The sequence below is a fragment of the Condylostylus longicornis genome, unplaced genomic scaffold (assembly GCF_029603195.1).
Source record: "Condylostylus longicornis isolate FDR11 unplaced genomic scaffold, ASM2960319v2 ptg000033l, whole genome shotgun sequence".
Classification (NCBI taxonomy): Eukaryota; Metazoa; Arthropoda; class Insecta; order Diptera; family Dolichopodidae; genus Condylostylus; species Condylostylus longicornis.
The window spans coordinates 513,658-537,853 of record NW_026578002.1 but is presented as its reverse complement, the minus strand read 5'-3'; the positions used below and the strand labels follow the sequence as shown (position 1 = coordinate 537,853).

Here is a 24,196-nt window from a genome sequence, read left to right as displayed (position 1 = left end):
AATACATTTGTACTACCTTCTCGAATCTGCTGTTTTATTAATTCCAACGGCAAAATAAAGAATATGAAAAATTTAAGCGCTGTAATTAAATAGTTAATTCAAGTTAAAATTATGGAAAATTGAACAAAATTATTTAAAATAAATTTTAGCGCTCTTCGAACTCGTATATTATAAGTTTTTTTTTCAAATCTAAAAGAAAAACAAATTTTTAGCTTATTTTCTTAAATATTTATTAGATAATTTCTCGATAAACGTAAAGATCAAAATGTATTTGAAACTGCATACAACTTAAAAAAGCAAAAGGGATATTATTTTTCCTCTTCTTTTTTTTGTTCTTCCTCTTCTTTTGCCTTTTCTTTGGCAGATTTTTCTAGGGCTTTTACAAATTGTTCCAAATCTCCCGTATTTGCAGCTGCTACTGCTTCTGGTGATAATTTGAACTGCGAACAAACAGGCCCAAGTTGTCCTGATTGTAATGCACTCGAAAACATTGACATAGCTTGTTGAAATTGCGGTGATAAAAGGGTATCTTTTAACTGCTGAGACATAGGCTCATCAGTTCCAATGTCAGGTAAATGTTCTACTAGGGTTTTAACGCAGTCGGGATCTGATAAAACTTTATTAACTTCTTCCGCGTTTGCTGAAACTGCACTTGATAAATCAACAGTCGGTGCGCGAGATGTAGAAGAACCAGATTCCGGAGAAAGTGCTGAAAGATAATTTTGAAGATCAGGCAAAGTAACTCTAGCGGTACCAAATTTTTTTGTTGGGGCTGAGGGTGTTCTCACCCCTGATGATGCGTTTTCAGGAGTTTGAGTTACTGTAGGGGTTGCAGTGCTATTACTATTTCCACCTGTTGCTGAATTTGTATTGGAAGAGCTACGATTTGATGTTGGTGTTGTTGTCGAACGAGAAGAGTCTGATGAACGATTCATAGAGCCTAATAATGAACTTAAACCACCCATTTGACCCACTCCACCAAAAAGCTGCATTAATTGTTGTTGAGACATATTATTTAGCATGTATTGTAAGTCTCCACTGTCGTTACTATTGCTGCGATTTGCAGAAGGAGGGTTATTCATAGTTTCATTAACCCTGCGACAAAATTCATCATCTTTATCTGTTTTTGGTTCTTGCATCCAAAAAAATAATCTTCGAGTGGAAGTTTTGAATTTTAAAACATAAACTCGACCCGTTTTGCATTGTTCTACACGTTTGAACTCAAAATCATCAGGGAACACAATCAAATCATCCTCGATTTTTCCAGTATTTCTGTCTTTCCAACAAAAATGGATTAATCCATCATCGGCTTGAGACAGGTAAACCAAACCTTTTCTAGTATCCGGATGAACCATTTTACCAACCATATTCATTTTCCCAGCTCTAAATTCGACAAGACTATTACCACCTGATCCTCCAGATAACCCACTCTGCCTTCCAAACATTTTATTTTTATTTATGTATCTACAAAAAAAAATATTATTTATAGCACCGCACCAATTTTTTATGAGCAATTTATAAATATACATAGATATACATGCATAATACACTCTTATTACATAGAACTTGCTTTTCATAACTTAGCTTGTGTGATTTTGAAACTTAATAAAAAAAAAAATACTTACAAAAATTGGTGAAAAGTTTAACTACACAAAATAAAATCAATTTAAATTTCCAAACGCAATGATAAGCAAAATTTAACTTTAATATTTCATAGATGTCAATGTCAGAATTAGAAAATGAAAAATTACTTCTCGTTGAAATGATTTGACAATTAAAATGTACCGAAACTTCAATTTACTTCAGTTTGGAAATTTCGAAAATTGGAAATAACGTAAAGGCACAACAAAAATAGGAATGAAACTCTGTGAAAAGTTATTGTCTCCGTCTTTTCTCATTAAAGCAAAATCTTTAGTACGACGTAAGGATCTATAAAACTGAAATTTGTTAGCATTTTTGTAATTATTAAATATTTTCAGCTATCCTTGAAAAGTGTGTTTAAATACTACCAGAACGAAGTGAAATGGTAATTTTATTTTTTAAACATTTTGGTGATACGCAACATAATAATATCCCCTCTCACATAAAAAAACGATGTCAGATGAAATGTGATAAGATTATAATCACCTATGTACTTTCATTTCGGCAAGTAAAAGGCAAGATCTATCTTTCAAGAATATGATCTATCATTCATCACTTCAAAGTCTATAATATTAATTTTTTTCTGCTTCGTATAAATTAATTAACTTCTTGACAAGGTTTGAAAATTGCGAAACCAAACTCGAAATGGGCAAGCTTTTAAATTTCAGAGATATTTTAGGTTAAAGAAGAGCAAAAACTTAGATGTAGATTAGTAAAGAGGGAAAAACCTTTTTAGAAACAAATAAAATTAGATTAAAATAGAAGCAAAGGTTTTTGTCTGTAATACTATTTGGTTTTAAGTCATCTGGTTTACATAAGAACGTACGAATCATAAACGACTGCTTGTCAAAAAATATTTTTTCCTATAATAATTCAGTGCCGAAAGAAATTTTTTGCGGTAAAAAATTTTTATATGATGAATTCGATAATCAATTGTTTTACAAAATAAAATGTTTTTATTTGAACTTTTATGAAAAAAGGAAAGTTTTATTGTATTTGAAATTTCGTTCTTCTAAAATATTTTAAGAAATCTGTTGTGGCCCATTGCAAATTTTTACTTATCTTATTAAAATAATGGTTGCCAATCTAACCATATGTTTGTTCAAGTGTGAATTTTTTTTACTGGAAATTTGTAAATAGGAAATTCTATTATTGAGAAAAGAAAGATTGAGTTTACTACTTTCGGTTGCGTTAGCTTGAGTTCATGTTTGCACATTGCAGCACTTATCAACTTAGATTTTATTTACTTAGATATACGCTGTGATAGTTCTGAAAAGGAAATTTAGGAAAAATCTTAAGCAAATATTAAGATAAGAAAATCTACAGAAGAAGCATACATGGAGATTCGCCTGTACAAACTTTCATAATGGTTATCATACATTTTAAACTTCAAATTAGGTTCCATTCGCACTGTGGATTTCATTGCGATTGTCAAATTTTGACAATTGTAATAGAAGGGATTAAATTTTGACATTTAATTTTCTTGAAAGTTATGTGCAATTTGAAAGTCTCTGTGTGCAGTTTTTTTTTGCAGTTTCGTGTAATTTTCAATAAAAATTTCCGCACAAAACATAAATATTAGCACAAAAACTTTAAAAATTACAATATAAAATGTAAACGTTCTATGACGAGAGTATTATACGAATATATTTTTTTTGGAAGATTTGTATTTAGGCTTAAATCCGGTTATTAAACAAGGAAAATTTGCTATACTTTTATTACGGTCGAATAATTTCAAAATGAGTCAAGTTCCAAGGCCACCACCCCGCAGACGTGCATCATCTTATCATCATAGAACAATTAATGCACCCGAATCATCAACACAAAGAAGATCATTATTTGATACTAGGCCTGTAAGAAGTTTTTTCTTTTATATAAAATTCATATAGTATACATGTATGTAATTAAAATATGTATCCATTATTTATTTTAATTCCTATAAAAACTATTAATTTTAATTAATAGTTAAGTAATTTCAAGGGGAATAAAATAAGATAAGGCTAGACTAGATACATACACATAATTAAATACTAAAGAAGCTTATCTTATTGATAAGTGTAAAAATTATCGATTCAATTTCAAATATTAAAAAAATTTCAAAATATCTAGAAAAATTTTATATTAAGATACCTACCTATTTATTTTTAATGGAAAGATTAAATTGAATCAATTGTTATTAAGTGCGCATAAAATGTCTGAAATTTAATTAAAGCTTTAAAAAGAAACGAAAATAAATCATTTTAAAGCTTCAAAAGGAAATTTTTAATTAAGGTAGGAAGATAGGTATAATTCTTTAAAAATCTAGGAAGAAAGCATATTTGCCTATTTAGTTAGGCACTTATTTGAATTAATAAAAAAATTTAATTGCTTTCGTAATTTTTTTTGAAAACATTATACACAATTTAAAAAATTTTAACATCTTTGTTTATATTTTGTATTTAAACAAAGACCAACTGGTTAAATAAAACTCACATGTATTATAATATTAAACTGATCGTAAGTAAGAAATAATACCAATCAATTACTACATAGATAAGTACATGCATATAATATTTATTAACTAGCTTTAAATTAAAGCCAATATTATAAGGTATTTATTATATTCCTTTTTTGAAAGAAATTGTTTAATTTTCAATAAATTAATTTCTTTCCTTTTAAGTTGTGACAATAGTTCAAAAATGCATAATATTATTAATAAATATAATGTAGGTGCTTATGTATTGATTACTTGTATATTGATCACGTAAAATACTAATAATTTATAAATTTTGAAATTATTAAAATTAAAGTGGTTTTAAATTATTTACAGTAAAAAAATATAATCACCAATTTTTTTTTAATAACGGTTAAAACAATGAAATGAGATTTTTTCGCATAGTATGTAAATAGGTATTATGTGTGGCTATGCATAAATTTTGAATTTCTTTCGTGGTAGTTGTTTAGGTATTTGATAATATAAGTAGTACACATAAATAATATTGATTTAGCTATGTCGGTATATAAATTGCTCAAATGAACAATGTAAAAAACTATGTACAATATTTATGTTCCTAGAACATGTGGTAGCTAAGTAGATGTCCATTCATTTTTTAATTTAATCAAATTGCTTTAAAAAATCTATTCTTGTCAAAATTTTTTAAAAAATTTCACATTCAGAGTAATACCTACCACAACTTTTAAATTTTAATTAAAAATTTTGTCATTTTTAAAAGACATTAGGTGGGTAAGTAGGTTCCTACTTACATACCTACCTAAATTATTTAACAACTCTTTAGTCTTTAGATTAATATCCTGCGAAGTATATAAATAAAAATATAAGCATTTCTGATTTGTTTTTTATAAGAAAACGAAATTTAAGTTTTTTTTATTCCTAAATATTAATTGAAAACATTTTGAGTGTTTATACTGATTATAATTATACTACCTATATATTTAGTTTGTTCAAAAATTACTCTAATTAAATGTTCAATTTTTGTTTATGGTTGCATTTGGACATAGAACATTTTTTTTTTCTACTTCTCCTTGAAAATTTGAAAACGTCAAAATAACAAATTTCATCAAATTTTTTAATAAAACAACAGAAAAAAAAGAAAATTTTTTTAGCCTTACAGAGAAAAAAGAAGTTTCTAAATAGGCAAGCATTTTACAAATTTAACAATAATTTTGAAATGAGTCATTTTTTGTATGAAAACATTGAAAATTGTTTACGCAATTTGAATGAAGACAGAAAAATACGAAAAACAAAATAATTTTAAACAAAATCAACACTTATGACAACAAAAACAAAAAGTAAAATTTTCTACAAGACTTTTGTTGTTGTTGCTTATATTCCACTGAAATCATCCGTCATTAGTGTCAAGCCCAGGAATTTTTATTGTTGGTTATTATTATTATTTTTTTTTCAGAATTTTTTTTTACGCTACGCCCGATAGTTAAATTTTGCAACGTCAAAAAATTAGAAGAAAAAATTTATTTTTTTTTTGTCGTTTTAAATTATTTTAAATGGGAAAATTTTATAATTTGTAAATTTATTTAATTATAATTTATATTTAATTAAAGAGAAAATATCATACAAATGTGAATAAAAAATCAAAAAAAAATGTTATTACTTCAGAATTGAATTATAAAATCTACATACACACATATACATGTTATGTATATACATAATAAAAATAAATGAAGTGAAGCAGAATGTGCGAATAGCGATTGAAAAATATGCTTAATTTATTCATAATTTTATCATAATTAGAAAATTTTTTATAATATATTAAACATTTCGGGAAAAAAAATATGTAATTTAAATATTTCACGTATAAGAGATAATTATAAAAATATAAAAATTTTAATTAAATGACGAATAATTTTTAAATACACTCCAACATATATACACAATAGCTATAAATATATCTTTATACTAATGTATTTTAATATGTATTTTATATTTTTCTAAATAAAAAAAAATATAAATTTTTATGATACTTACTGATTTAATGTTAAAAAAATTTTCATAGTGGTCAATATTCAGTGACAGTGATTTTCTTCAATTTTGTATAAGCATTGCTTCAGTATAGATAAAGTGGTGGCAGCGAAGAAAATAATTTAAATTATAATTTCTTATTTCTAATTTGTATTTAAAATTAATAGTCTATTAACATCACTTTTAACTTAATTTATCTAGTTCTAATTGTTATCTATACCTGTCATTTAATTTGTACCTATACCTACTTATGCTAATATCAATCAACCTTAATAGCTAAATTTATGATAAACACTGCATTATCTACATGAATATTTGGACTTTCATAAAAAAAAAGAGATATTTTCTAATTTTATAATACATTACTTATATAAAATTCGAATTTTTCCAATATAATTAAATAAAAATTTAAAATATCTAAAAAGAAAGAGTAATAAGAAAAAAAATGGCTGAAGGGGAAAATAATACAACAGTATATGGATATTTACCGCACAATAGTGATGTTTATGTAAGTTATTTTTAGGATTTAGAAAACAAAAAAAAAAATACAAATGAAAAATTTCCTTGTATAATTTTCTAATTTGCTCATTTTGTTAAAATATTTGTTTTATTTTTTTTTCAATGTTTATGTTCTTAAAATTCTTAAACATTAAAATATATGTGATAACCTACCTAAGATACCTGTCGTTATGTGGAATATTATAATGCATATACTGTATAGATACATTCGTTGGGGTAGGTAGGTAAATACCTACCCTTAAATTCATTTAAAATTCACTATAATGGCACTCCCACCTTCTCCACTTCACGTCTTTTTGCCGACCTACCTTGACAGGTATGCACATACATACATATGTATATATGTAATATTCATTTATAAATTGTGTTGCATATTGAAGCACTTGCATTAAAATATTAACAAATTGTTTACTCTTTTTTGTTTCGTTTTGCAATAAGGGATAAATCAATATCATTATTATTAGTGCCCTTCATTTGTATACCCACTATATTCATATTAAATATATAGCGGGCATTAAGTATATAACGTACTTTGGTCGGCATAAGTATATTTCATTTAAATTTTATTTGTTTCTTAGGCTTTGCGTTGCTTTCATTCATCTATATGGGTATATATAGATATTTACCTACCTGTCATAATCTTAATAATCTATAAAACTTATAAAAGTGTACGGGTACTTAGTTATGTAGACAGGTAACTACTACTGCAATGTAATATCGATTTACCAATGAAAATAATTAAAAGGGAAACAAGTATAAAGAGTACAACTACCTATACTTATTAACTATAAGACATGATAATTTGTATAATATTTCATATTAGTAAAAATGTTTTTCAAATTTCAAATTTTGTATTTTAGTAGCTATGATCTTTATTATTATTACTCGTATTATAATATTTTTATAACCATGAATATTATTATTTTTATGTTTTAAAATAATTAAATTATTTGTTAATTATAATACGCATCTATACATGTACAAAGGTAGGTGCGAAATCAACCCTATACCTACACATACTAAAGTAGAATTTATATTTATATTAAGTATGTTCTCTAATTCTATTTATAATTTAAGGAATATTGATTCTATTTATGTATATACATGATACCGTATATTTGCGTAAATATTATGCGTGCAAATAATGTGTCTGCATATGTAGGTACATTTTATAAGTATTCAAAAAACTATTCATAATATGTTCAATAAAATATTACATTGATATTCCTTTATAATTTTTAATAATTTTTTTTCGATTTGCTAATTATTCTATTATCTTTGAAAACAACCAAAGGCATAAAAGAATGAAAAACATTATGAATATGAATGTATCTATATTATTGTGTATATAGTTGTATAAAAGAATGTTCTGCAAAAATGATGTCATTAACAAATAAAGAAGAAAAAAAAGGTTATAAATGTCATTAACACGTTGTGTACCATTGATTTTTTTTTTCATGTCCCTATAATTATAATTAAAATAATTATTACATAATTACAATCAATATAAAAAGAAATACGAACAAGACCCAGTGAAATTTGTTTTATATTTAATACGAATCAATATAATATGGGACAAAGTAATATCTCATTTGATTTTACTGAATTTCTTAGCTTACATTACTAACACAAAATATTGATTTTATATTTTAACTTTTGTAACCAAATTTTATATTAGAAAATTACCAGTTTCGGGTTGAATTTTTTTCAATTTCACAAAAAGAAAAGGAAAATGCACATCTTGGACCTCTGCTTCTGTTATTAACTTTGAAAATTTGTTGATGCTTTTGATTTGATATTTTTTTTGTTGAAGTCGAAGCTATGTTTTTACATAATATGAACCTTATTAAAATTATCTCAATTAATAATATTTTTGCAAAATTCTAAAAAAATGCAGATATTATACTTACAAGAATTGGTAATTTATTTGAGGTAAAAAATTGTAAACTATTTGTATCCAATTAAAAATGGTGGTGCAATAAACGGTATAGTTAACATTGAAAAAAGCACCACTAGTTTTTTTAAGTATGTAAGTAATTGAGAATATTTTAAGTTTTTTTTTTTTTAATTTGAAGAAATTTTTAAAAACAAAGCACAAAGCACATAACACATTTATAATTATTAGAAAAGAATTCATATTTATAGGCAAATGAAAAAATTATAAAAGTGGAACTAGGGTTTAGTTGATGATTGCTTAGAATAAAACTTGTTAAAAAAATGCAAAAAATAGTTATGTATGCGTTGATATTACTGGAATGCGAAAAATGGAAACATGTTTACTTGTGGAATGTTCTAGTAAAATAGTTGCATCACCCCCATAAATTTTTTTTTACAAAATAGCTCCATTTGGGCTGATTGATATATTTTTCAATATGATAACTTAGGTGCCGAGTAATGAAAATTTTTAAAGAAATTCAAAATTTTATTCCTATATATTTAATCACATATATTGAAATTTTTAAATATCTACAATGGTAAGCAACTTTTGTAAATCAGCAAAAATTTTTACTTAAATTCACAGAATTTCCGATATTTTAGTACCATTTGTTAGTTTAGATTTTATCATTATAAAATAATATTCTTATCAATTTAATTTGATTTAAAAATTTAATTTTTTTAAAACATAGCAATTTAATTTGATAAGTATATTTTTGTGTACAATTTTCATATAAACAAAATTTAAAATATAAAATTACTACTTACAAAACTTGAACCATTTCGCTTTAAATATGCTGAAACTTCTAATAATGAGCAATGTTGTAATCTCAATAAAATAAGAAAAATTTTGAAAATAATAACAAAAGGCACATTTCGCTTTGATTTTCTATTCCCAAAAAAAATTATAAAAATAATAAATAATAATATAGGTTTATTGTTTATTTGTTATTCACCTTATTTACCTAATCGATAAATTGGTATTATTTGCCAGTTTACAATCTAATTATGTTAAAGTTAAAGTGTCTAAATATTATTTTCATTATTTATTGTTAAATAAAACTATTAATTTCTTAATATTGATTAACTACTTAAATATTCTTATTCTCTTTTGTAAAAAAGTTAGTGATATATAAGTAGAATTTTACAATGTTTGTACTTCAACGAAGCTAAATTTGTATTGTATACCTAAAGTAGTATATTTTTTGGTTAAGCTTTACTAAAATTGGTATACAAAATCTATGTATTCTTAAACTCTTCTTAATAAATTCTTGAACCCCTGAATGAGCTATTTATTTTATTTTATTATTTTTTGAAAAATATTGTTCATAAAATAATATTTAAGTATTATGTCTTAGGTTTGTGTAGTTAACCATTTCGGAACTTTATTCTGATATGACGTATTACGCAACAACTTATCTCATACGGTATTTATCTGAGGTATTAATGTATGAAACATATGTAAATTTTTATTTTCCAAAAATCACATTTTCAAGTATCCTAAAAAATTATTAAATTTAAACAAAATATTTAAAAATTAAGTATAACAAGACTATTCAAAATGAAAAAAATTCGATTATATTAATAAGATTTTATTGTGACCTGATTTTTTCTGTCGTGTTTGTCAAACAAAAAAAAAAAAATTTAAGTACAATAATGTTTGTTTAAAAGTTCTACTTTGAAGGTTAAAACTCGTAAGCCATATGAATTTTTTTTATGTGCAAATAAAAGATAAAATTATGTTTTTAAGATTGCCATCCGTTCGTTCTTGATTTTTTATATATTTTTATCCATGCGTCCTTTTTAACTCATAAAAAGCTCGTGTACTTTTGTAGTAACTATTCGCAGAGACAAGATTCAAAATTACTTGTAGGTATTCAAATTTATCTAAGTTGCTTAATTTACTCAAAATTTATATTGTATCAGGATAAGGTAAGGTAAATTCGATAACGTTGCTTAATTAAACATAAGCCATTTTTGTTTCAATTTAAATTGAAATTTAAAAAAATGTGTTTTTTTCCAAAATGTATGGAATAGTAGTTTTTTGGGGATAACCCCTTCTTATTTTAAATAAGTAAAACCAAGTGACTTAATTTAACGATGGAAAATCAAAAATTAGTTTATTATATTTTTAAAGTGAAATATTCCAGTAGCGCTTATTTTATTTACAAAAAGTTTTACAAATTCAAATTAGGTGCTTTTCTATATTTTTGCATTGTTGAAATCTTTTGAACGTATGTATGTTTTTTTTTGTTTTGCAAATAAACATTAAAAATGCAAATAATATTGTTGTGATAAGAGTGTATAATATATGTATATGTATAAGCTTTGAACTTTAGCATCATAAAATGTTATAGAATCACATGGTAAATTAACTATCAAAATTTTTTTAAAATTTTTTTTTGACAAATTCTTAAATTATAACTGCATTGTTTTTGTGTACTGACAAATTTTGTGTTCGTGTTCTAGTTGTACTTGTGAGGGTTAATTGAGTATTAAAAATGATGCAAAGAAACACCATGGAAAATTTAAGGCAACTTTTAAATTTTTTTGCTGAATTCAAAGTTTTTTTTAAGTTCTTAATTTATATTAAAAGAGTAAACTTTATTTTATACTGAACCGGCGAAGTTATTTTTATATTGCATAAATATTTGAGTAACAAGGGTATCATCAAATTAAAGTAATTCATTTGGGCGGCATACAAGTTGATTTTAATATTTTAAAAAATAGGAACTATGTTGAAGCATAATAACAAAGTGTGTTTAAATATGTACTAAAATTACCCACCATAGGAAATTATAAAAACATTTTACGTATCGGCGTCATTGTTTCTGGCAGAAATAATCAAAGAACCATTTGCAAATTACTTAACGTTTTTTAAATGAATCAAAGTTATTCATAAATATTTAATTCTTAAAATTAAATTGTAGTTTTTTTTTGTTCTTTTGAAAATTCACAGTGGTATTAAATTTATAGCGATTTTTATCCTCACAGAACATTCAAGGATTTCATAAATTTTTTGTATTAATAAATATTTTTGTGTCATTAAGTACTTATAGGTTTATACATATATTTATAATTTTTTATATATAAATAAAATATAAAATGAGTATGGAAATCCTTTTGAAATTAAAGTTTTGGCGAGCAATTTTAAAAACCATGCAATAAAAAACATTTAGAAAATAATTTATGAAATAATTTCTGTTTACTTACTGTTCAAAGCTGATTCATTTAAAATACTTACTAAGTTAGTAATTCAGTAGCCAAAAAAAATTCAATTTTATTAGTACATAATTTAGGAACTGCATTTTAAAATTGTTCTATTAACTGTAAACACACTCATTGGAACGTCTGAATAAAATTTCAATCTAATCGATCGTAATACGTAATTAATTTTGATTACATTAAATATGTGCTTATATTGTTTAGGGAATGTGTTTTTGTACCTACTCATGAAAAGTAATGAGAAATAATTAGAATATCGAATGTTCATGCATACATGTATGCCATATGAAATTATCCTTATTGTTAGACTTTTATATTAGTTCAGGTGTTACGAGTACAAACAAAATCTACGGTTTAATTTAAGTTTGATGAAGGTAGCTTATATAAACACTGTTTGATATCAGGTTCTGCTTCAAATAATAAATTAAAATTCTTAATTAAGTAATTCTCATCTGATTTCTTATCTGATTTTACTGTCAGATTGTTTAAAAGTAAAATGACAACAATTAATTTTGTGCAGCAATCAGCTGATTTTTATTCTGATTATTAATTTTCGTAGCAAATTATAAAATTTTGACGTAAAGTCTGATATATAAGTTCAGTTTGATATGTAAACAGTCATCAAACTTTGTCGTATTTTTAATCTATGATTATGTCGTATATGTTCACAGTATACCTTAAAGTTAAATTTATTAAAAAAAAAAATATAGTTTATTTAAATATGATAATTGTAAATTTCAATGTCGAATTTTGGGAATTATAAATGCAAATGATAAGCATTTTTTATTTCTTACATACACATACATATGTATGTATATACCATTTTGCTTGTAAATAAAAAATATATGCAACAAACAAAATTAAAAAGAAATTTTTTTTCATACTTACTTATTTGTCGAAAATAACTTTTACTTTACTTTGTGTTTAGGCAAAAATTTACTTTGTGAAAGTGTAAATGAAGTGTTACCAGCAATACAAATATAGCTTCGAAACATTGTAAGTTGTATTCAAAGTTAATCTGGATTTTCTAATTTATTATAAAATTGTTTGTTAGCTGCAACTTTGACTAAGAGATTTTTATTATTATTAACTATTCAATTTTTGCAGGAAGATTAAATATTAAGTAAACAAGAGGCAATAAGCCATTCATTTCTTTAATTTATAGAATTAGGTCTGGACTCTTAATTATTATATCATCAGTTTGTTATTTAATTGAGGCTAAATAATGTTTTTGCTACCACAAAAGCATGAAAAAATTTAATCAATAAAATGCTTTTCAAGTACATCTAGTCAAACAAATTTTTGAATAAAGTCTAATAAATGTGCTGTTTTAATAACTTAATAATAGCAACAAAACAATTTAGAATACTTTCATATTTTTGATAAGTACTTAAAATATATAAAAAATTTTCAAAAGTTTTAATATTAAAAAAAAGTCCAATAGTAAACCAAAAATTCAAAAGTGAAAATTTACATACATAGTAAGTATGTATTTAATATTATTTTAGCACCACTTTCCTAAAATATTGAATTTTTTTGTATTTTAGTATCGCGTTTTTTTTATCAAATATAAATTATTAATTAAAGCAATATAGAAAAATTAAATTTTTCAAATATGTTTAAACAATGTTCAACCTATGAAGATTGCTAGTAAAATTTAGCAAGTATAAAATAAGTAATGTATAAAATAATTTATAGTTAAGGGTTTTGTTACAAGAATAATTTGCGTGATTTGTTTGACTAATAACTTTCAATATAAAAATATATTTAATAATTAAAATTAAAACACATTCTTACTTTTGCACAGTTTTGTTTTTAACTTTTCGTAAAGGTTGTTTTCAAGGTTTGGTCTTGTAACATACATACTCGTAGTTATATATGTATATTTAAATGTACAAATCCAACAATTTAATATTTTACATTTTTCTTTCACAAAAATCTCTTTTTGAATACTAAATAATTTTTTTTTTAAATATTTAAAATTATTCTAATTTTAATATTTACGAAATTTGTTTTACGATATGTACATTGTTTTATTTAGAAAGATATACGTTGGGATTTATTGCATTACGAACTTGTTTTTCACTACATTAAACCACCGGCCTGATTTTTTTATTGTTTTTTTTTTAAGTTTAGATTCATTTTAATTTATTTAATTTTTAAAAATTAGAGTTAAATTAAATTTACATTTAATTTTTAATTAACAGAATTTAAGTGAAAATTGCAATGGGTTCAAGAATTTCATATCACTACCATAATTCTAAAACTGGAATTATTTACTTATATACAAGAGAAAAAGTTTTACCTTTCTCTACAATCAATAAACAAAACTAATGTATATATATGTAGCTATATTACTGGTATTTGAAAATAAAAAAAAAAACTTGAAAAATGTAGATTTGTTTGATTTAAAAATTTCAAACTTCACTTCATATGGGAGAGCATTATACGAGTAGTATCTTTAGCAGTTCATTATGAAATAAACTATTCAATACCAAACCATTTAATAGTATATACTCGTAGACTTGGAAAGGCCCATTTTGTAAAATATTTACTCATTTATTTGCACTTAATTAGAAAAATTAATTTACATTTACCTATGCTTACCCAATATTCAAAATTGAATTTTATTAATTGTAATTTTTTTAATCTTAAATTGAAATATTAATATCAGTAAGCAAGAAATTTAAAATATTTGTAATTATGCATCTTTGTGAATTTTATTTCATATAATTGAATTTTATTTTCATATAATTAATCGAATTAACAATTTTTTTGCATTACAACGTTTTGCGTTCAAAAACGTGAACATAATTGATGATAGTGAATATAAGTGAAATTTTGTATTAGAGAACTTTATACCTAGCGAAAATTAATTTCACTAATTATATTTGAACTTTTAAAATCGTATAATTAACTCTTTTCTAATGAAACTCACAAGCTCATAAATAGTTATTTATTCATATTTTCACAGTGCAGTTCAGAAAAGGTTAACGCATTTCAATAGATAAATTTAATTTTTTATCAATGAAATAATTTAAAATACGTAATACTTATATGTTTTAAATTCGAAATCAAAAATTATCTTTGGCCGATTCAATTTTTAATTTCATATTAAAAAAAGATTTTAATATTACTTAATCATCCGAAAATTACTTTGACTAAAAAAATGCCAATAAACTCTTATCAATTGTTAGTAGATTATTAATGAACTAAAATTATTTTAATATGACCTCCATGTATATATATAATTTCCTAATATGTTGTAATTACCATCGACAATATCGTATATAATATTTTTTATGTAGATTTAAAAACAATTGTAACATACTTAATTGTACATATTCTGTACATTTTGTACATTTTATTGATAATTCAAATATAAATATTTAATTAGTTACTTATTACTTGCAATAATTTATTGATATTAAATTTGTTATTTTCTTTTAATTTTGTTTATTATAGAATGATGAAGGCGTTAGTCAAATTCGAATTAAAGTTTTGGCTGGTAAATCATTGGCTAAAAAGGATATATTTGGTGCAAGGTAATATTAATCAATAAAAATATATATACAAATGATGAATGATAAATAAATATAATTTTTGTATAAAAATGTGTGAACGAACTTTTTAAGTAATATACTGAATATTTTATTTAATTCTATTTAATAATCAATTTCTTATTTTCTCTTATTATTTATATTTTATATAGTGATCCTTATGTTAGAATTGACCTAAATACAATCAATGGTGATATTAACATTGATTCCGTTCTTACAAAAACTAAAAAAAAGGTAAAATAAATATTATTCTAATCAACAAGGTATTATATTTATTAATTTATTAATTTTTTGTTTATTTTAGACGCTAAATCCAGTATGGAATGAAGAATATACATTTAGAGTAAGATTTATTTGATATTTCAAGGATATAATATTTGAATTGTTTGACCATGAATATTGTCCATTCAAATTTATTTTTTTAATAGTAAATAATTTGTTATTTTAATTGATTGAATGAAATTAAGTTGTAAATGTAATAGATTTTATCACCATTAGTTGATTAAAAATGTATAATTTAATATTTTACCCTGTTGAAAGGGTACATATTTTTAACAACTAAAATAATTTTAATAATTTTCCATATTTCAGTATGTCAATTGATTTAATTTACACAAGTTACATAAAAAAAAGTTATAAAATTTAATAATTATTAATATTATAAAATTGTTGGCCTTCAATTTTCTAATAAAAAAGGATTGTTAAATTAAATAAAAAAAGAACGATATTTCTTTAAACTGAATTTTTATCTAAAGCTTTTAATCTAGAGTAAAAATAAATGATAAAATTTAAATTTAAGTTTAAAATGGATTAAATAATAAATTAATCAGATTTTTAATATTTTTTATTTTCAAATTATTTTAAAATTTTATATTCATATTTTATATTAATTTTTATTTTAGGTGAAACCAAACATACACAAATTAGTATTTCAGGTATTTGATGAAAATCGTTTAACTCGTGATGATTTTCTTGGAATGGTAGAATTATCATTAGCGAATTTACCTAGAGAACAAGATGGAAGAGAAATACCAGCAAAATCATATCCATTAAGGCCAAGAAGGTCAGTAGGGTATGTTTATCATGTCATTTTTGATTCTTAATTTTATTTTTTAGTATTTTTTTTTAGTGAATTATGTAAAATCAATTTCAGTTTTATTTTTAAAAAGTAATTTTAATACTAAATGAAAAAATTATTATAGTTAGAAAATAATATAAAAATGCTTGCTCTTCGAGCTTTCTGGTAATAAATTAATATTATATTTTGTTTTTACTAAACTGTAAAACTGCTGTTTGTGTATAGATTAATCCATTTAGTTTTTTTTAATTTTTTAACATTTGTGTTTGTCTTTTATGTTCTGTTCAAATTTTATTTTAATTTTATTTTTCCTTAGTTTACAACTATAAAATTTATGTTTTAATTTATGTTTGTTTTTTAAATTCACCATATCATTAGTCATGTTCTTCTTTAACGTAGCAATTATTTCACAAGATATTTATAAAAATATATACACTTTTAAAAATTTATAGTGCAAAATCGCGTATAAAAGGTACACTAGAAATATATCATGCGTATATTAGAGATTTGGATTCACCTGCTGCTACAACCGATAATGATTGGGAGCATGTGGAAAATGTTTCGATTATTTCTAGTGCTCCAGTAAGTACTCTATTTATATAAAATAAATATTTGGATTAAATATTAAATTACAAATTTTTATATTTAGAGCACGTTTGGAAATAACTCTACAGTTGAGCCTTTACCACCTGGTTGGGAGGAGAGACAAGATGCAAATGGTCGAACATATTATTTAAATCATATTGCTAGAACAACACAGTGGGAAAGGCCGACCTCGTAAGTTCTTTAGTTTTTTTGTTCTTTCATTATAATCGGTTTTTTTTTAAATTGCACGTTTTTAAAAAAACATTGCCAATATTAATCATTCTTTAAACTAATTTCGTATTTTGAAACCTGTAGATTTTACATTATGTTTATTTGAAAATAAATTACATTTAAATTTTGTATTGCTTCTTTAACAAAGGAAAAAAGAATTACAATCGAATAATATCTTTTTAAAATTTTTAGAGTTCATTCCACAAATCAACAAGTCGAGGCAGCAGCATCAGATTTTCAGAGAAGATTTCATATTAGCGCTGATGATTCCGAAAATCAAAGGAATCAGGTAATAATATACATATATCAAGCAAATTATTAGCTTCATATATAACAAAATTTAGCTGTTTTAAAATTTAATTATAATATAATTTGCATGATCTTTCCTAAAACATATTATTATTACTAAAGAATAATTGATTTAAGTCAAAATGGGTTTTATTTTCCTTTGTTTCTCTCTTGTTTATTTTTCATTTTATATCATTAACGACGCATGTAATATTTTAATATGATTAATTCAAATATCAATTAATTTATATAATTTAAAAAAACTTGTTAAAAATACAAAAAAAAAATGGGGGAAAAATTGAATTAGGAATCTTTGAGTTCTGATGAAGGAATTAATAGAGATAGTGCTGTAGATCTATTACGAAATGTTTCAAGTAGAACAAGATATTCTGAGAACGATAGACAATATGGAAATAATAATGGAAGTAGCGAAGATGACGAAGAAGATATAGATGAAGGAGAAGATGAGGAGGGGGAGGAAGAAGATGACATTGAAGATGAAGACGATGACGATATTGAAGAGACTGAAGAAAATACAAATAATAAAAACTTACCAAAGATATTTGTAATTGGATTTTTAATGTTCAAATTTAGTGTAGTTAAATGCAAAAAGTTTCGATGGTTGTTATTTCAACAATAATTTTAGATGTTTCTGTTAGTGCACGAATCATACCACGTGATATTTTGTTTAATTCTAGTTTTATTTTAAATGCAGGGATAGATTAAAAATTGGTTATTTATTATTATTTGATTTAAATTAAAATACTCATTTATTTTCTAAATTCAAATTGTTTGCAACATTATTTTTTTGAGCAAAATAGAAGAAAATTCTGTGCTGTTTTATAAAAAAAAAGAAGGTAATTGGTCTGAAATTTGAGGAATGTGACTAATTTCAATTCGATAAAATATTAAAAAACTAACTAAATGAAACGATAAGTCCTTGCATTTAAAATTCAATCTTGTATTTCGTTCCTTATGAAAAAACTTTTATTTTTTAGTATGTACTTGATCGCTAAAACAAAAACATTTTCCGAGAAATATTGAAAATTTTATTTTTTTTATTAATTTTTATTTTGATTTATTTTTATGAAGGATTCCGCTAATAATTCTGGTGGTAATAATTCGCTTTCAAGTTCACTGCGATCATTGTCATCCATTGATGAACAAAGGTTATTATTTTTTCTTTTGCATTTGTTTTTTTTTTTCTTTTTTTATTTTGATAAAATGTCCCTTTTTCTCCCTAACATTAAAAAGAAAACCTCTTTTAATTTTTATTATTTTAATTTTTTTTTGTTATTTTAAATATATGATTATATTACCATGCACGTATGTACACAGTTCTAATATAACACCTTCGATGGAAACCGATGGAAGTAATAGATTAAGACCACATACACCTGCACCAACCCTACCTACTTCATTATTAAAGGGATCCTTTAGAAACAATTCAACAATTTTAAATGGAAATCTTCAAAATTTAAACGAAAATGTTCAAAATGATTTAAGACAAGAGGTTTTTATGGCTTTTATTATAAATCTTTTCATCTGAAAATAAATACGTGGAGAAAATTCATTTATTAACATTTTCATCTTTTTCCAATTTTTCTATCTCTTTTATTTACCAAATATTGAATGAAAATATATCCTGGTATATTCTTTACATTTGTGTCCAACGTTATTCACAATACTTGTAATTTTTGAAATTTTGCAATCAATTTTGAATTTTAATTGCAATCGTAATTAAATTGTTCTTAAATTTCACAATTTTAAATATTAGAGGGAATGAAGTAAATATAATTAACCATTCCCGTTGTATAATACGTTTGTTTATGGCCAAAAATTTTCCTAATTGAAATTTCTTGAAATTTATCCATAATTATTGAATATTATTTGAAATAAATGCAAGATATAAAAGCTCAACAGAAAAGCGTTGCATGTTTGAAATTTTGATTTCAATTTATTATTTTGAAAGCTTTTTATCATTTTGATTTATAATTTCATACCATTGAAAACTTAACAAAGACTTGTGAAAACTTAACATTGAACCTTTGTCAGTCTTTTACCATTACACATCAGTTACATTTAATACAAATTACAATTATCATTTTTATCATCATAACAGCTGCATAAGACATTAATAATTATATTTTACTATCCGTTGCAATCATTGTACAGTCAATTAAATTTCATTGCTTTTAAATATATTATTTTTAAATAATTTTTAAGTAATAACTCATTAAAATTTTTAGAAATATGTTTATTTTTTATTTTGTTTTGAGTTTTTTCATTTACGCATTTTTAATTTTATTTCTATTTTAATCTTTTCATACGAATTCATCATATTTTTCCAAAAATGTTATCACGACCTAAAAAATGCATAATTTGATAAACCACGATTTATAAAAAAAAAAGACCGAAGATAATGACCAAGCTGATAGCGGTAATAGGTCAGAAAACTCTACAGCTTCAACAAGAAGAAATTCAAACGATGGTGAAGCTTCTCCAGAACAACCGGTAAATAAGTAGCTTAATTATTATTCTCGGCGCATGTAATTTTTATTCTATATTTCTAATTCAAGTTTATTTTTTGTTTCTTTTAGTCTATTTTTTATATTTTATAAATTAAAAAAAAATTTTGTTAATTTTAGGTTAATAATAGTGAAGAAGATGGTTTACCACCAGGTTGGTCAATGCAAGTAGCTCCAAATGGTCGTACATTTTTTATCGACCACACGGCTAAGAAAACGACGTGGATCGATCCACGTACTGGTCGCGCTAGTCCAATGCCAAATCAGACAAGTAGGAGGGTTGAAGATGATTTAGGTCCTCTACCTGAGGGTTGGGAAGAGCGTGTTCATTCAGATGGAAGAGTATTTTATATTGATCATAGTAAGTTGCTTTTTAAAGACGAAAAGTTAAAAGACGAAAACTCATTTCAATAAAATATTTTACACTTTCTTTTTAGATACAAGAACAACGCAATGGGAAGATCCTAGATTATCAAACCCAAATATCGCTGGGCAAGCTGTACCATATTCTAGAGATTATAAACAAAAATATGAATACTTTAAGGGTCAAATTAGAAAACCTGTAACCATCAATTTTGCTTTTGTAAAACGAATTTTTTTTATATTACTAATTTTTTTCAGACAAATGTACCTAATAAATTAGAAATTAGAATAAGAAGAATTTCAATATTAGAGGATTCGTATAGAATTATAAATTCAGTTAATAAAACCGATCTACTTAAAACGAAATTGTGGATAGAATTCGAAGGAGAAACTGGTTTAGGTTAGTTTTATGTGAAAAATTCCAAAATGTTTTTGTTTATTAATTCTTTTTTTTACAGACTACGGTGGCCTTGCTAGAGAATGGTTTTTCTTATTATCAAAGGAAATGTTTAACCCGTATTATGGTTTATTTGAATACTCAGCTATGGATAATTACACATTGCAAATTAATCCATTTAGTGGCTTATGTAACGAAGAACATTTGAGTTATTTTAAGTGAGATTCAATTTATATTTACAATTTTTAATTAAAATTTTCATAAATTCGTTAAATTAATAGTTAATTTGTATTACAGTAAATTACCTTTATGTAGTTTTGTGAATTATATAATTGGCTAAGGCCATGAAAGTTTCCATATTATTATTTATCTAAATTCTAAATTTTTATATTATAAAAAAATATATAAATATAATATTTATAAAAAAAACTCAAAATAATATTTAATGATGATTGTAAATAACACTTTTTAAATTTTTTAATTAGATTTATTGGTCGGATTGCTGGAATGGCCGTTTATCATGGCAAATTATTAGATGCATTCTTTATTCGTCCATTTTATAAAATGATGTTACAAAAGCCGATAGATTTAAAAGATATGGAATCTGTTGATACTGAATACTATAATTCATTATTATGGATTAAAGAGAATGATCCTACGGAACTAGAATTAACTTTTTGTGTTGATGAGGAGACATTTGGTCATACAAGTCAAAGAGAATTAAAAACGAACGGTGCTAACATAAATGTTACAAATGATAATAAGGACGAATATATTAAATTAGTTATTGAATGGAGATTTGTGGCACGTGTTAAAGAGCAAATGGGAGCATTCTTAGAAGGTTTTGGTTCGATAATACCATTAGCATTATTAAAAATTTTTGACGAAAATGAGTTAGAATTACTTATGTGTGGTATCCAAAACATTGATGTTAAAGATTGGCGTGATAATACATTATATAAAGGAGATTATCACAAAAATCATATTATAATACAATGGTTCTGGAGGGTAAGTAAACGTTATTATTAATAATATTGAGAAAGTTTATTTAAATTTGAAATTATTACAACAATTTTTTGTAGGCTGTGCTTTCATTTTCAAATGAAATGCGTTCAAGACTGTTACAATTTGTTACTGGGACATCACGAGTACCCATGAATGGTTTTAAAGAATTATATGGTTCAAATGGTCCACAGATGTTTACTATTGAAAAATGGGGAACACCTGATAATTATCCAAGAGCACATACATGGTAAGTTTATAATTTTATTTAAAAAATTTTTCTCTTAGCTTTATAAGTTCGCTTTTTATAATTTTGGGTTTTTTTTTTTAGCTTTAATAGACTCGACCTTCCACCATATGAAGGATACCTACAATTAAAAGATAAATTAATTAAAGCCATTGAGGGTAGCCAAGGGTTCGCTGGAGTTGATTAAATTAAATATAAATTTAATACATTTAATAATATATTTATATACTTATTCAATAAATATAATAAACAAAAAATAATTTTAAATTTAAAAACAATTTTTATTATTCCTACATTTAAATCTCCTATTTCATAGCATTGTTAATGAAAAAAAAAAACAATAGGCGTTATTAATCATTAGATATTTTTAATAAATTAAAGATTAAATTTTAAAAGTAAAAACGAAGCAAAACATTTACAAAAATATTTTGTTTGTACTTATTATAAAAAAAAAAATTATTGTTGAATTTTTGTAATGTAAAAACAAAAACAATTAATTTTTGGAGATACATACATATGTAATTTTTTTAAATTTTCTTTTTTAAATTAATAATTTGATAGTTTTTGTGGAAACAACTTTTTAATAGGTATAATTATAGGTGATTATATTTCATAATTAATTAATTTACCTATAAATTAGTAATTTTGTGTTCTTATAAAGCCAATGCAATATTAAAAGTTAAAGCAGTTTCATATTGTTTTTTTTTTTCTTCTTCGCTTTATAAAATAAATACTTTACACATGTAATCACAAATATTCATAGAGCAAAGGACATCACTTTTGTACTTACATATAAAATTTTATTTATTCTTAAAAGACCTATGTTATATAATTCCTTATAAACTTCAATTATAAAATATAAATTACCTTTAACTTTATTAAACTATAAATGTGCAATTAGAAATTATTGTCATAAATTTTTTCAATAATTAAAATATTTTGTTAAATTTGTTGAATATAAACAATTAGCGTTTTTAATACTTTATTAATTCAACAAAATCTTGTATTGAAGTTTACAATTATTTCATTTAAAATTATTCCATAATTGTGAATTTCTACAAGTTAATTTTTTTCTAATTTATACAAATAAATCCACAAATTAGCCTTCATCTAAAATTGTTATTTCATGCTATAAAATTTATTTTATTGAATTTTTAACAATAACAATATTTAGGAAAACTTAGGTTAATTATTGTATAGCTTAAGATATTTTCAGTGGTTTGAAAATTATAAACCCAAAATATCAAAATTTATTATTTTACAATAATTTAGTATATTTGAATGCTAAAAAGTATTTATTTTTTAAGCCTTTTTTTAAATTTTTTTAATAAATCTCTATTTTTTATTGCATTTTGAATAAAAATAAATATATATTTTTAAATGAAATAAGTATGTGTATTTAATTTTTTTTAATTTGTATATAATACGCTTAGGTACATATAAATTATTTTCATAGAAATTAAAATAAAAATAAACTATATAAATTAAAGAAATATATTTAAATTTTTCATATATAAAGCTTATTGAATAAGTATAGTCTTTTAAGTATCGCAGATGGTTTTCTTTTTTAAATTAACGCCGTAAATTCGAACGATATATCACAATCATATAAAATTATAGTGATAAATATTGTAAAAAAAAAAAACTAAAAATATTTTATGAAAAACATAAAGTTACAACGCATTTATTTCCGAATCTTGAAAAATAATTCTTTTTGAAATTGTGCGATATGCATCACGCTTTTATTTTAAAATGTGATGGCATCCTTTAGAGTATTGTGAATATTTTTAAGGAGCATAGTATCATTAATTAAAATTACATTTTGCTTACTTTTCATAAACTCGGATAGAAATTTGATTGTATTGATAAAATTTATTGAAAAATAAAAAAAAAATTAACAAATGATTTAATTTTACAAAGTATAAATATTTTGTACAGTTGAAATTTCATGAACACAAGGTATAAGAAAATTTTCTATAAATTTAAAAAAAAAAAATATTAGTATATACTTAACTGAAGTTAAAAATTCGAAATAGTAAGTTGAACATCCTCTATGATACTTATAAGTTAGATACGGCTCTATTTATTTAATAATGTAATATATTATATAAATACGCATT

General features: G+C 23.6%; 2 protein-coding genes across 8 annotated transcripts; one reads left to right on the top strand and one right to left on the bottom strand.

Moving 5' to 3' along the window:
* Positions 1–205: 205 nt before the first annotated feature.
* LOC129608657 (proteasomal ubiquitin receptor ADRM1 homolog) lies at positions 206–1,762 on the bottom strand. Its single transcript, XM_055520314.1, has 2 exons — positions 1,626–1,762; positions 206–1,464 (listed from the first exon to the last, which is right to left on the bottom strand). The coding sequence occupies exon 2, from the start codon at positions 1,443–1,445 to the stop codon at positions 309–311; it is 1,137 nt and encodes a 378-aa protein (XP_055376289.1). The 5' UTR covers positions 1,446–1,464; positions 1,626–1,762; the 3' UTR covers positions 206–308.
* Positions 1,763–3,143: 1,381 nt separating this feature from the next.
* LOC129608602 (E3 ubiquitin-protein ligase Nedd-4) lies at positions 3,144–23,733 on the top strand. 7 transcript variants are annotated; one of them, XM_055520224.1, is made up of 18 exons: positions 3,144–3,494; positions 15,263–15,342; positions 15,510–15,591; positions 15,662–15,700; positions 16,260–16,429; positions 16,888–17,017; positions 17,085–17,212; positions 17,444–17,540; positions 18,632–18,708; positions 18,878–19,052; positions 19,952–20,053; positions 20,188–20,428; positions 20,505–20,629; positions 20,689–20,830; positions 20,889–21,045; positions 21,313–21,835; positions 21,910–22,079; positions 22,161–23,733. In XM_055520224.1, exons 1-18 carry the CDS (start codon positions 3,381–3,383, stop codon positions 22,261–22,263), a joined length of 2,655 nt encoding a protein of 884 aa, XP_055376199.1. In that variant the 5' UTR covers positions 3,144–3,380; the 3' UTR covers positions 22,264–23,733. The 7 variants fall into 7 exon arrangements, with proteins under 7 accessions (XP_055376199.1, XP_055376200.1, XP_055376198.1 ...); XM_055520227.1 differs by lacking the exons at positions 18,632–18,708; positions 18,878–19,052 and adding exons at positions 6,153–6,626; positions 17,847–18,104 and having other exon boundaries at positions 3,415–3,494; XM_055520225.1 differs by lacking the exons at positions 18,632–18,708; positions 18,878–19,052 and adding an exon at positions 17,847–18,104 and having other exon boundaries at positions 16,260–16,420.
* The last annotated feature ends 463 nt before the right edge of the window (positions 23,734–24,196 follow it).